Source organism: Terrapene carolina, unplaced genomic scaffold, assembly GCF_002925995.2.
Source record: "Terrapene carolina triunguis isolate 2854851 unplaced genomic scaffold, T_m_triunguis-2.0 Scaffold641, whole genome shotgun sequence".
Classification (NCBI taxonomy): Eukaryota; Metazoa; Chordata; order Testudines; family Emydidae; genus Terrapene; species Terrapene triunguis.
Window position 1 is genome coordinate 728,748 of NW_020664992.1, and position 12,245 is coordinate 740,992.

At 53.4% G+C, this 12,245-nt stretch overlaps 1 protein-coding gene across 2 annotated transcripts in view; it reads right to left on the minus strand.

Annotated features, from left to right (window-relative positions):
- Positions 1–5,842: 5,842 nt before the first annotated feature.
- SPATS2 (spermatogenesis associated serine rich 2) overlaps positions 5,843–12,245 on the minus strand; it is a 31,134-nt gene continuing 24,731 nt past the window's right edge. For both annotated transcript variants that reach the window (XM_029913449.1, XM_029913448.1), the window contains exons 9-12: positions 10,957–11,066; positions 8,616–8,718; positions 7,562–7,764; positions 5,843–7,009 (exon numbers count right to left, since the gene is read on the minus strand). In XM_029913449.1, the coding sequence (XP_029769309.1) occupies positions 6,668–7,009; positions 7,562–7,764; positions 8,616–8,718; positions 10,957–11,066 (758 nt within the window). In that variant the 3' untranslated portion in view covers positions 5,843–6,667. The remainder of the gene's footprint in view (positions 7,010–7,561; positions 7,765–8,615; positions 8,719–10,956; positions 11,067–12,245) is intronic.

The following is a 12,245-nucleotide window of genomic DNA, read 5'->3' on the forward strand; positions in this document are numbered from 1 at the left end:
AGGGGCTCCTGGGTTCCAGTCCCGGCTGGGGGGGGGGGGGGGGGGGTCTCAGGACTCCGGGGTTCCTCCCTTGGCTTTGCCCCAGACGGGCATGGGGGGGGGGTGACCCCAGGGGACCTCCTTGCCCCGGGCCCCCCGGCGGCAGGATGCAGGAGGGGCCAGGCTCGTTCCCCTCCTTGAGCAGAGACAGGCCAAACCCCCGGCCAGCTGGGGAGCATCGGTCTGCCAGGCCCTTGGCTCGCCCCCCACCCCCAGCCAGCGCTTATTGCAAAGGGGGGTGGGCCCGGCCCAGCCCCACCACGGGAGCGGGTGCTGGGGTCTCTCCTCTGGTTGCATTTGGCTCTGGCAGGTTTCAAAAGCAACGTGGCAGCACGGCCGGGAATGATGTAAACCCCAGAGATCCAGGCCCCCCAGCCCCAGGCTCGGGAGGTGGATGCAGGTGAGATCAGAGCCCCCCTGTGCCGGACGCACAGACCCCAGGGGACAGCAGGGCCCAGAGCGAGAGGCAGCCCCTGCCCAGGGCACTTACACCGAGATGCGGCAGGCGGAACGGGCAGCGCCAGCCACCATACCAGGGCCAGCTGGCCAAGGGGCTGGGAAATCCGGCACTGAGCCCAGAACACGCGTCTCCCAGCCTCGGGCTCTGCGCTACTGACATTGCAAACTCCTGGGGCAGGGAAGGGGTCGCGCTGGGGCCGGGCAGTGCCAGGCCAGGCCCTTCTCGCAGCTGGGCCTGGGGTTCAGGCCGACCGGACTCCTGCGGGCGGGATCCTGCCTTCCCCGCACAGCGGGGCGCTCGTGTGCTACCGACAGCACGCGCCCCCCTCCCTGGGGCACTACCCTGGCCGGGCCAGCTCCGAGCAGGGCTAGCGCTGGGGGGTTTGCCCAGGATGAGCGACGCGCAGGGGCCGGCTCTGCCAAGGCTGCAGGGGGAAGTTGGGTACAAACCAAATCCGGCCTCGGGGGGCTTTGTGCTGGCAGCTCCCAGGCCCAGTGCCCAACAGCGAGGGGCCAGGCCCGATTTGCTGTTACACTTGGGCCCTGGCAGTACAGGGAGCTGGTGTAGGGACCTGGCAGTGCAGGGAGCTGGTGTAGGGACCTGGCGGGAGGGCCCGGGGGGGGGGACTGGAAGCGCAGGCCCAGGACTGCTCTAACCCACCTGGGGGGCCAGCCCCACACTCCCGGCGGCTTCCCCTAGAGAAGCTCAGAATCAAGCCCAAGGCGGTTTCCTGGCAGCAAGTTACCCAGGTGATCCCGGGGAGAAAGGAGCCTCATGCCTGCCCTGGGCTTGGTGCCAAGCTCTGTTCCCCGGGGAGCTCCAGGGACGCTGCACACGGAGCCAGGGGCTCGGGGCGTCTATGAGCAACAGCCCCAGTAATCCCAGTAAAACAGGCCCCCGCCCTTCACCACCGCTCTCGGGGCAGAGAACATCCACTGGGACATCAGACAGGACTGAACTGGCCAAGCGTCTATCCCCTCCCCCGCCACTCCTGGGGGTAGGAAGAACTGCCCCAGGGGCAGGTCAGCCCAGGCTGCCCACAGCAGGGTCTCGGGAGCAGCTGAGCTGGGGGAGGCCGGATACCGGGCAAGATGGGCCTGGCTAGGAGCAGCCTGGCAATTCCTGCTTTAACAGAGATCTGTCTCCAGGCCAAATTGCAGCCTCCACTGTTGCTATCCCTGGAATTGTAAAGGTGGCAGATTAGGGACCCTCACCGCTGTCCCCCTGCGATCCCCCTTTCTCTTCTCCTTCAAACCTGCTCCCCCAACCCTCTCCCCAGCATTCCTGGGACCCCCACAGGCCAGGGACCCGGTCACAAACCCTGACCCCAGCAAACTGCAGGCCCGTACGCTGGCGGGGCGACTCGCCCCGGATCCATGTGCAGGATCAGGACCTTGCTCTATTTGAGCCAAGCCGGCTCGGATCGGTCGTGGTGCCAGCACAGAGGTGGGGTTGCCCTGCCCCCCGCTGGCATGGGTGGGCACCCAACCTTAGGAGAAAGCCTTTGTCAGCCAGCGCAGGATACAATCCCGAGCGCGCTGCGTGGGCTGGACCGTGGGCGAGCCAGCTAGGCCGTGAAACGGGAGAGAAGAAACGGCAGCTCAGGGAGCTCCAGGAAGAAGGCAGCTGGTGTCAGAGGCAGCGCAGCAGGGCTGGGGGCAAGAGGCCTCAGTCCCTCCCCCCGGGTGCTGACAGCCTCACCTGGCAGCCGAGGGGGATCCTGGCCCTCCAACGCGTACCTGCAGCAGGCTCTCCGGCATCACTCGGGGTCCGGCGCTGCCCTGGGAGATGCAGCCGCAGCCTGAGAGCTCGTGGCCCTATTCCCCCCACGGGCTGGGTTTTGAGATTAAACCAGCGGGGTTCACTTTCTGAGTGTGTGCCCCCGTCTCACAGGTCAGGTGAACCCCCCCTCTCCAAAACACCCCTCCCCAGCTGCTGTTCCCACTCGAGCGGAGAAAGCCTGAGAACTCGGAGTCCTGGGCAGGGGGCGTCCCAGGGTTAGCCCCGGGTGCTGGAGGGAGAAGGGGGTAAGAACCTAGACAGGAGGGAGATTTCCACACGACCCAGACTCAGCCCAGGATCTCAGGAGCTGGTCCCGGGGTCCGGGCCTGCACTCAGAACTCGCCTCGCTCCAGCGGCTAGTGCTAAATGGGAACGCGGGCAGGGAGCGCCCTGGCTTACACACGCAGCAGGCAGGGCACTGGATTCTACACCTGACTCTGCCACCAAGCTTCCAGGTGACCTTGGGCAAGTCACTTCCCCTCCTGCCCCGTGTCTATTTATATCAAGAAACCCGCAGGGCAGAGACTGTCTGTGCAGCCCCCGGCCCAACGGGGCACGAATGTGGGTTGAGGCCAGATGTTAGCACAGTACCCTGCCCCAGCTGTTTGCAACCCAAGCGCTGGGCCCCACCCACCTTTTCTGGTGGCTTTAAAAGATTTTTACAAACCTGGCTAGGAGCAGAGATGCGGAATTTCTTAGAAACCCCGATCACACGAAAGCCAGGAAGAGACACTGACCGGCCCAGTCTCCCTGTCTGCAGCTGGTGCCTTGAGGGCAAACCCCAAAGCGCCGCAGTGATGAGAAGTGAGATTTTGTACAGACCTTGCAGTTCCAGTAAGAAAGGCCAGTTTAAACTCCCTTACCGAAGGGAATGGGACGTTCAACTGGGACTCGGGAGTGCTCAGGGCTATTCCAGGCTCTACCTCTGACTCCTGGGCAAGTCACTTGGACTTTGCCTCAGTTTTCTCATCCTTGAAATGGGAATAATGACACTGCCCTCTGTGAAGTGCTTTGAGGCCAGCGGATGACAGCCTATAGTACAGCTATTAAATGGGGTTTCTATCTCTGTCCCTGTGAAGGGAATCTCTCCTCCCTTCACAACACACAAACATCACACATTTAAAACATTAAAAACCTAACATGTTGCAGAAACCCTAGGAGTATTTGGGGTCTTTTAAATGCTGGGAGGGGCTTTATGCTCAGGTTTTGAAAGCCTGATGCACCTACGATTATTTTTGTGATTAGACAGAAGAGTGAAAAATAATTGCAAAAAACATCCGCACTTAAAAACAACTTATTTAGCAGTGCCCTTGGTGACAGCTTGATTCCCCTAGCCGCTCCCAAGCCATTTGTATTGAACAGTGCTCTCATCGTCATGTTCCTGGGCACTGGAGAGCCCACAGGGTCTTTATTAAGAGACGTACGTTTATTTCCAATTTCTCAGGATTCCCCTCAAGCCAATTTTTCTATTGCAGCAAAGTGCACGTAGCTGCAACTTGTAACCTACGCCAGAGACAGCGACATCTGTGCAGCCCCCAGGGCTGGTTTAATGGCTTTTATTTATGACCAGAAAAACCAATCTGTATTAGAAACCAGGGGAAAACCCTTAACACTTTGGACTGGTTTTTTTATACAAAGATTTTGCACGTAAGGGGATCCCTCTGAAGAACGTCAAGGCCTTCAGCTGTTGACAATTCCACGGTCTGCTGTCTGCACAGAAGGCCAAACTGGGGCAAGCGCCAAATTCCAGCCACCGCATTGCTTCGAGCGGACAAGGTAGGAGTGCTGTACAAAAGCAGGTAACCTGTCCCCATTTTAACTGGTAGGGAAGCAGGAGCCAAGTGCCTCGGTTGAGGCCCCACTGAGTCAGGGGGAAGCAGGGAATAGAACCCAGGAGCCCAAGCAGTACTAGACACATTGCCTCTCAAATGGGTCCCTCAGCGCAGGCCCGAAATCCCTTTCCAGCCGCTCCCTCCCCCTCGCAGTGACTCAGGGATGGGAGAGAAGGGGAGGGTGTGGCTGTCACGTTGATTTGCTCCAAAATGCCAGTAAAGCTGCCGCAAGCGAAAAGCAGGGTTAACCCAGGAGAGCGCGAAGAATGGGTTTGTATTCCTGTGATTTGATTGATGAAAGCTCCCGGGGGCAGGGGGGAGGGAAACGGATTCGGGGCGGGATCAGGCCTTGGAGACAGGAAAGGGGGCAAAAGGCAAACGGGATTCCATTTGCAGAGCTTTTCATCAGCACATCTCAAAACTTAACTGGCGCTAAGGGGACCCCGTCCCCGTCACATATTTGGGAATGGGGAAGTCTCCATTCAAATACTTGGATGACTAGCGTTGGAAACCCAGACACTACACAGCTGACCCCAAAAGATGCTGCCTTCTGTCACCGAACCCCTCCCTGGTTTCTCCCGATGCCTTGCATTTGACTGGGGAGAATCATCGTGTAATGGCTGCACACAGAGCTGGCAGCACAAACCAGGCGGTAACTAACATACCCTGTGCCTTTGGGTGGAGAAGGCTGCAGAGGTCAAGCCAAGAGGCCACGTCTACACCAGGAAAAGGCACATTTTAAAACATGTGTAGACAATGCAAATCTAGGCTCTCCTCTGAGCAGCTTGAGGCAGGGCAAAGGCCTGCACCTATGTTACATTTACAGACATTTCCCTGGGTTTTTTAACGACCCGCTTTCAAACGACACCAAGTGACGGCGCACTGACTAGCTGGAAGCCATCCACGTTCTCCGCTCTCAAATGCCGCCGGAACATTTAAAGCTCAGAAGTAGAGGGCTTATTTAATAAAACTATTTGCCAGACTCAAAACCCTGAGAGGACTTAATGGCCAGGCATGAGAAATTCCACCACCACAGGAATGTCTGAGGATGCTCTAGACGCCCAGAAATAAGGACTTGGAAGAAAATCACTTCCTCTGGTGCAATCCCAACCACAGTGCCGTAATTCATGCACCAATTTGCACAGAGAGACTTTGCTGCTATCAGCGTCTCCCTTTTGGGAGGGGCTGTCGAGGTACCCCGATGTGGACTCCACATGAGGTCCCCATTTCAAGCATCAAACTATTCCTCTTTCCACCATGCCCAGCCTCCTCCGACCCAGCCGAGCTCTCCAGCCGGAAGTTCCCATTCGCTGGCTGATCTGCAATGCCACAGCTCAGATCTTGTCATGAACAGGTGAAGGATGAGGCATTTTCAGTCTTCATTAAGTTCTAGGCACTTCACCTCAGACCTGCTAACGACCCCGGCCAGCGCTGGGATGGTGCAATGCCTGGCAGACATGCCCGCTGTGGGAGTATGCTGCAGTCACTGCAGAGCCGGGGGGGTTTCTACTGTCCCTACAAACAGGCCGCTACAGAATCACCCATGTGGAATTTCAGCCACATCAGTTTCTCCAACTCATTCTGCCTAAGCCTGAGAACACGCGGTCAGAGACCTGCTTTCAGTCCTCACCACTCACCCCAGAAGCGAAAGCTCCTTATGCCATCCTTTCCGAGCTCGGGGGCAACTGAACAGGAAAGCACAAAACAACAACAGTTCAACGTGTCCATCGTCAGCATCGTCTTTATTTGTACAACTACCAAGAATGCCAGGAGCAATCTCGACTGGTGTTACCTAGGATTAGCACTGCTAATTGTTATGGTTATAAATTTAGTTTAGGGACAAGATGGGGTAGGGATGGGCAGGGGGTGAATAAAATAAAGACACCTCCCCCTCCCCAAACATTAAAAATAGGGAACATCTAAATGTATACAGGAAATACGCTGGGCCTTCACACCTGCTGCTTGGCTCCACTGAAGGGTCCCGATAACAAGGGCTTGGGACTCGGGTGACCAGTTTCAGCCTGGGCTACTGCTGGGATTCAGATTCGATCTGGCTCCCTCCAGTCTGACCAACTACCCTAGTTAAAGCCCAGCACTCACATTTCACAGCGACCCTCGTCATTGCCAGCATGAACCGAGTGCTGTGACCCGTGAGAGCTGGCTGGGGGGTGGGGCTCTGCCCACAGGTTGGCTCACCAAGGACCACAACTGGAAGGTTGTTTTTGGCTCGGATTCTGCCTGGGGTTCCCTGGAGAACTCTGAAGGAAAAGGAGCCATGGAGATCCTTGGAGTTCCCAGGGGAAGCCGCAGATCTGGCAGCAGCAAGGTGCGTTCCCAGTAAAGCATGAACCTGTCACATGGCAGTAGCGCGTATGGAGACGCATTAAGTAGCTTCCACAAAGAAGAAAATGAAGGAAAAACGCACAAGGGAGGAGAGAAAAACGTGGCACAAGAGAGGAGTGTAAACATTCCTTCGTTAATAGCTCTAGCTAGGAGTTTCCTACAGTCCAGTTATCAAGCCGAATCTCTGGAGGGAATGGAGATCTGGATCCTCTCAGGAATTTGCCTCTTCAGGCTGGCTTGACCTTGGCTTACGTTGTGGGAGCCTCTCGGTGTCTGTGCTGGGTGCACCTGGATGCACCTGTGCTGAGGGGACGGGCTGGCTCGCCAGGGAGGCAGCACCAGTTCCACTGGTTCCCGTGGAATGAGTCTGGCCAGGGTCAGTAGCAATCCCTGGAGATTGGAACTGGGAATTCTGAGACCTGGAACTGGACTGATACCAAGGCCCATTTCTGTACCGGTTCGTACTGTCGTGTCTTCCTGGATTGGAGGGGCCGTTATGGCGCTGGCCTTGGGGCCGGTAGCCCTGGCCTTGTCTCCTGTTACCCTGGAAGACCTGAAACAGAAAGAAGGGCTGGCAAGGGACTGGAGAGAGGAGACTAGCAGAGCCGGCAGCTGCAAAGAGCGAGCTACATGCAGCAGAGATCTATGAGCCACTCGTGCCAAGGCCCTGGATGATCCTAAAGCGGATTACTGTCTCCTCTCCAGCCACCCTGGAAGCCCCCTAGACCAGTGGCACCTCAGGGGATGGTCTCAGAAGACAGGCGGGTGTTGTGGTGGGTGAGACGCGCTCCTCCCCAGGAGATGTTGCAGCACGCAGCTATGGCTGACTTCATACCGACAGCAGCCATTGCAGAAGTAGGGGGTGCTGCTCTCTGAGAAAAGCCAAGGTTCCTCCAGCCATGCTGTGATGCCCTGGACTTTTATTGTGCCCTCTTGCCTTGTGAGCAGGGCACACTGCCACTGCCCAGTCTGCACCAGGCACGACAATTGCCCTCAGACAAGGCACTTGGCAGGAGAGACCCATTAGTTCTAGAGGAAACGGCCCCGAGCTGGGGTTGAGCTCCATGCCGTATTTAAAGGCTTCTCTTGTGACGTCGTCACTTACCTCTCGGTGAGGCTGGCATGGACGGCTGCCGGCGCTGGCTCCAGCTGCAGGTGTTTCTGCCGAGGACGGGGGCTTCCTGCTTGCTGTGGGAAGGCTGGGAGCAGAGGCACACTCCGGGGTGGAAGGATCACTCGGGCTCAAGGACACGGACGTGACGGAGCTGCACCGTGATCTGGATGAGTAACTGTTCTTTGGATGGGAAACTGAAATGGAAACACAATGAAGGATGGCGTAAAGGAATTGCACGCCCCTCCACACGCACACACATGCCCCCTGAATCTCACCTACTGTGGGCGACAGCGCTGTTCACTCCATGACATGAAGGGAAGAGCGGACACTACCTCCTCACCTGCTGACCAGCCTACGATCTGTGCTAAAGCTCGGCTGGCCGGGGTCAGCACCTCGGCGTTACAACGCCCCGGGAAATGGCCCTGACTGGCACTGGACCCGGAAAGCACCGCACATTCCAGCGAAAGCCGACAGGATCCTGTCCCGTTTTCATCACTACACGTGTCCCTCCTTCCCCAAACTAAGCAAATTCCTGATGAAGGGGAACACTTAGCTCCTGCATGACTTTTAAGGGCCTGAGAGAACTGACCAGCCTTTGAAGAGCTTTTGTGGGGTTTAAATAGGATCTGGACAGACTCTGGTAATACACCACATTGTCAATGCTCTTCATGTATTCACATTTATACATACGGCTACAAGGGGCCCCTGCCAAAGATGCTCTCGCACCATAAATGAAACACAAACATGAAACAGCCGGCAGACTGCTATCCTCCCCATCCCCACCACCAATCCAGGCTTGCCCCAAAGCTCTGGGTGAAGAGACAGGGGCTTTGCAGCATGCAGAAGCGCAACAGATGCCGGCTATTCTGAACAGAGGGGAAGCTTCTTCCAGAGCAGAGCCCGCCCCGACAACGCTCTATCACTGGCCCCTGGTTTAAATCCAGGGGCCCCTCTGAACTCTCTCCTCTGCAACAGGACCTGTCCCTGTCCATACCTGCCCGCTCTCAGCCAGGCACCCCTCACCTGCAGCCTCAGACCAGCTCACCTTGCCCAAACGAGCTGATGCTCTTCTTTACTGCGTCCAGGTCACAGGTGAATCGTGCCACTCTGCCCAGGTCTTCATCATATTTGCGTTCACTGACAAAGTGCTTGATGGGAAAGAAAACGCTTGCAAGTTAACACAATCTTTATGCTAATGCCTGGTGACAAACCGGCGCGTAAGAGGGGAAGTTGAGATCAGAGCCTTTTCCCTCGCCTGGTAACAGTGCCTCAGGTCAGGCACGGCTCGGAGAGCCTTGCCAAGAAAGCTTACAGTTAACGCCACGAGTCACGCTGGAGTAGCATGGGCTCTGTTGCACCAGTTCCACCTACACACGTGCAACCAAACAAGTGTCTGCAGCCTCCTGCCAGAAGTTAACATTTCCAGGTAACTCAATCTCAGAGCCGCTCAATCTGCTGCTCTCCGCCCTACGGAAATCAGGGTGGCTCGCGAATCTGCTCTGGATGCGATTGGCAGCAATAGTCCAACGGGGGAAAACAAAGCTGGTCTAGGACGGACTGTTGCTGGGAGAACACAGTGGACCCGGTGATCTGGGTTTTAATTAAGAACATAAGAACGGCCGTACCGGGTCAGACCAAGGGTCCATCCAGCCCAGTGTCCTCTCTGCCGACAGTGGCCGATGCCAGGGGCCCCAGAGGGAGTGAACCTAACAGGCAATGATCAAGTGATCTCTCTCCTGCCATCCATCTCCACCCTCTGACAGACAGAGGCTAGGGACACCATTCCTTACCCATCCTGGCTAATAGCCATTAATGGACTTAACCTCCATGAATTTATCCAGTTCTCTTTTAAACGCTGTTATAGTCCTAGCCTTCACAACCTCCTCAGGCAAGGAGTTCCACAAGTTGACTGTGCGCTGCGTGAAGAAGAACTTCCTTGTATTTGTTTTAAACCTGCTGCCTATTAATTTCATTTGGTGACCACTAGTTCTTGTATTATGGGAATAAGTAAATAACTTTTCCTTATCCACTTTCTTCACATCACTCATGATTTTATATACCTCTCTCATATCCCCCTTTAGTCTCCTCTTTTCCAAGCTGAAAAGTCCTAGCCTCTTTAATCTCTCCTCATATGGGACCCGTTCCAAACCCCTAATCATTTTAGTTGCCCTTTTCTGAACCTTTTCTAGTGCCAGTATATCTGTTTTGAGATGAGGAGACCACATCTGTATGCAGTATTCGAGATGTGGGCGTACCATCGATTTATATAAGGGCAATAATATATTTTCAGTCTTATTCTCTATCCCCTTTTTAATGATTCCTAACATCCTGTTTGCTTTTTTGACCGCCTCTGCACACTGCGTGAACATCTTCAGAGAACTATCCACGATGACTCCAAGATCTTTTTCCTGACTTACTGTAGCTAAATTAGCCCCCATCGGATTGTATGTATAGTTGGGGTTATTTTTTCCAATGTGCATTACTTTACATTTATCCACATTAAATTTCATTTGCCATTTTGTTGCCCAATCACTTAGTTTTGTGAGATCTTTTTGAAGTTCGTCACAGTCTGCTTTGGTCTTAACTATCTTGAGCAGTTTAGTATCAAAAATTCAGCCTGTAGATAACATTTTACTGACCTCTGGTGGTAGAAATAAGTGCATTTGTCTGAATACAACGGTACTCAGCGGTCAGGTGCCTGCTGATACTGGTGGAAGTGACACCAACCCAAAACCATCAGCAGCTAGCCTATGTCAGCACATTCTGTGTTGCGAGCCCTGGCAGGAGATTGCCAGGCAAACCCACGTGGACAAGGCTCACGAGGTACCAGAAGCCGTTCTGGGCCAATTCAAAACGGTTAAAAGCTGAACTGAGCTAAGTGGTGTTAAGGACCAAAAGGCCCTTTGTTTGCTGAAGTCAGTATTTTGCCAACCAAATGCTGTAAGAAGAAATGCAGGACAAAAGTGTACTGAAGCTTACTACACTGTCCTGGACAATGTGCATGTGCACCGCTAGGAGTGAATGTATTTTGGGAACTACTATTTCTCGCTGAAAAGAAATGGAAGATTTACAGACACAGGTGCTGCCCTGAATGTACTTCTGCATAAGACGGGCAGTGTGATTTTATGTATACCCTGGACTGGAGCTTAGAACTCCCAAATATTCACCTTGGCTCCATTTTAAATCTCTGTGTCCTTCAATGCTCACTTCACTTCTGTGTCAGTAAGAGGAAGCTAGCACTTACCTGACTCACTGGGCATAACTAACGTTTGATTACAGTATATGCAAAAGGACATTCATTCCAAACACAGGCCTGGGGATGTGCTGCAGTCAGAGCTCTCATGCCAGTGCCTGTTGTAATAGGACGGAGGAGTAGAAACGTTCACCTTTATGTCAGCTCTAAGCTCTACCAACTGCTCCTCTGACATGCGCACGGCAACATCAGTCATCTTCTTTAGTGCCCCAGCTTTCTTTTGTCGGCTGACCAGGATCTCCACTGAAAAGTAACGAAAGGGAGACCAAAGCTTATGTAGAATTAATGCTGAAGGAAGAGTCTGTCTGCAAAGCATCTCACTGGTACACAAGGTTTAACTGAGCACCCAAACGAGCAGCTAAGCACAGGAGCGTGCTGGGTCGAGAAATGGACCAGTCAAGCACCACCACAATACCACTCTAATCTCCAAGTTAACGACACTGTCCAGATTTTAACTGTTTCTGACCACCAGAGCGCCTTGCTAGGGAAGCCATTGGAAAGTGAGTTTAAGAACAGATCTGGGTTTTGTTTCTATTAAATCCCAAGCACTTCTGAGGGTCAACAGCACCAACATCTTAACTGGCACGCCCACGAAAACAGAGCCTGTCTCTCTTCCAATTTCATTTCCTTCCTGATCATCCCAGACCGCCTGCACTGACGGGCAGCTGCTGGCTGATTTGCAGTACAATACCAGGAACTGAGATAGCGGACATCCAAGAGGAATTTATGCCCTCAGCTTCAGCCTACACTTTCTGTGCAGCCAGGGATTCTGCTTCCTAGCACAAAACAACCTTTGGAACTGGGGCATCACAGAGAAAGCAACAATCTGGAGAAATTGTTTAATACCCAACCACAAACCAGATATTCTGCCTTTTGTTAGAATAGTTAACCAATACCTTATCTGGTACCAGATAAGGTAAAGTCTTGGTGGCACTGCAAGTTTCAGCCAGATTCAAAACAAACCTGGTACATTAAGACCAAGTACAAAAAACAATGGTTATATAAAGAAAGGTATAAATATTTACTTCATCTGGTTAAAAATATTTCCTTAGCTTTGTAACACCCCAGATTATTAAAATTGAAAGGATCTTATATCTACTTGACTGTTCACTATTTATGTCACTCATTTCTCTCATTGGAACCTAAAAATAGGCTAGTGAATTTCACTTTATTCTTGTAAATGCTCTTACACAATGGTCAGATTGCAATCACTACAAAGGGATGTTTGTTTAAAAGAAACTTTCCATTGGAATTAGAATTTTTACAGCGCTGAAGCCCAACAAACTTAACAAAACAAATGTAGCTTGTGACCAACTTTGATTTGTGTCCCTTTAACAGCTAAATGTCATTCTAACCTGTAGAGAGAAACTTTTAAGTGTGTGTGTGTGTGTGTGTGTGTGTGTGTGTGTGTGTGTGTGTGTG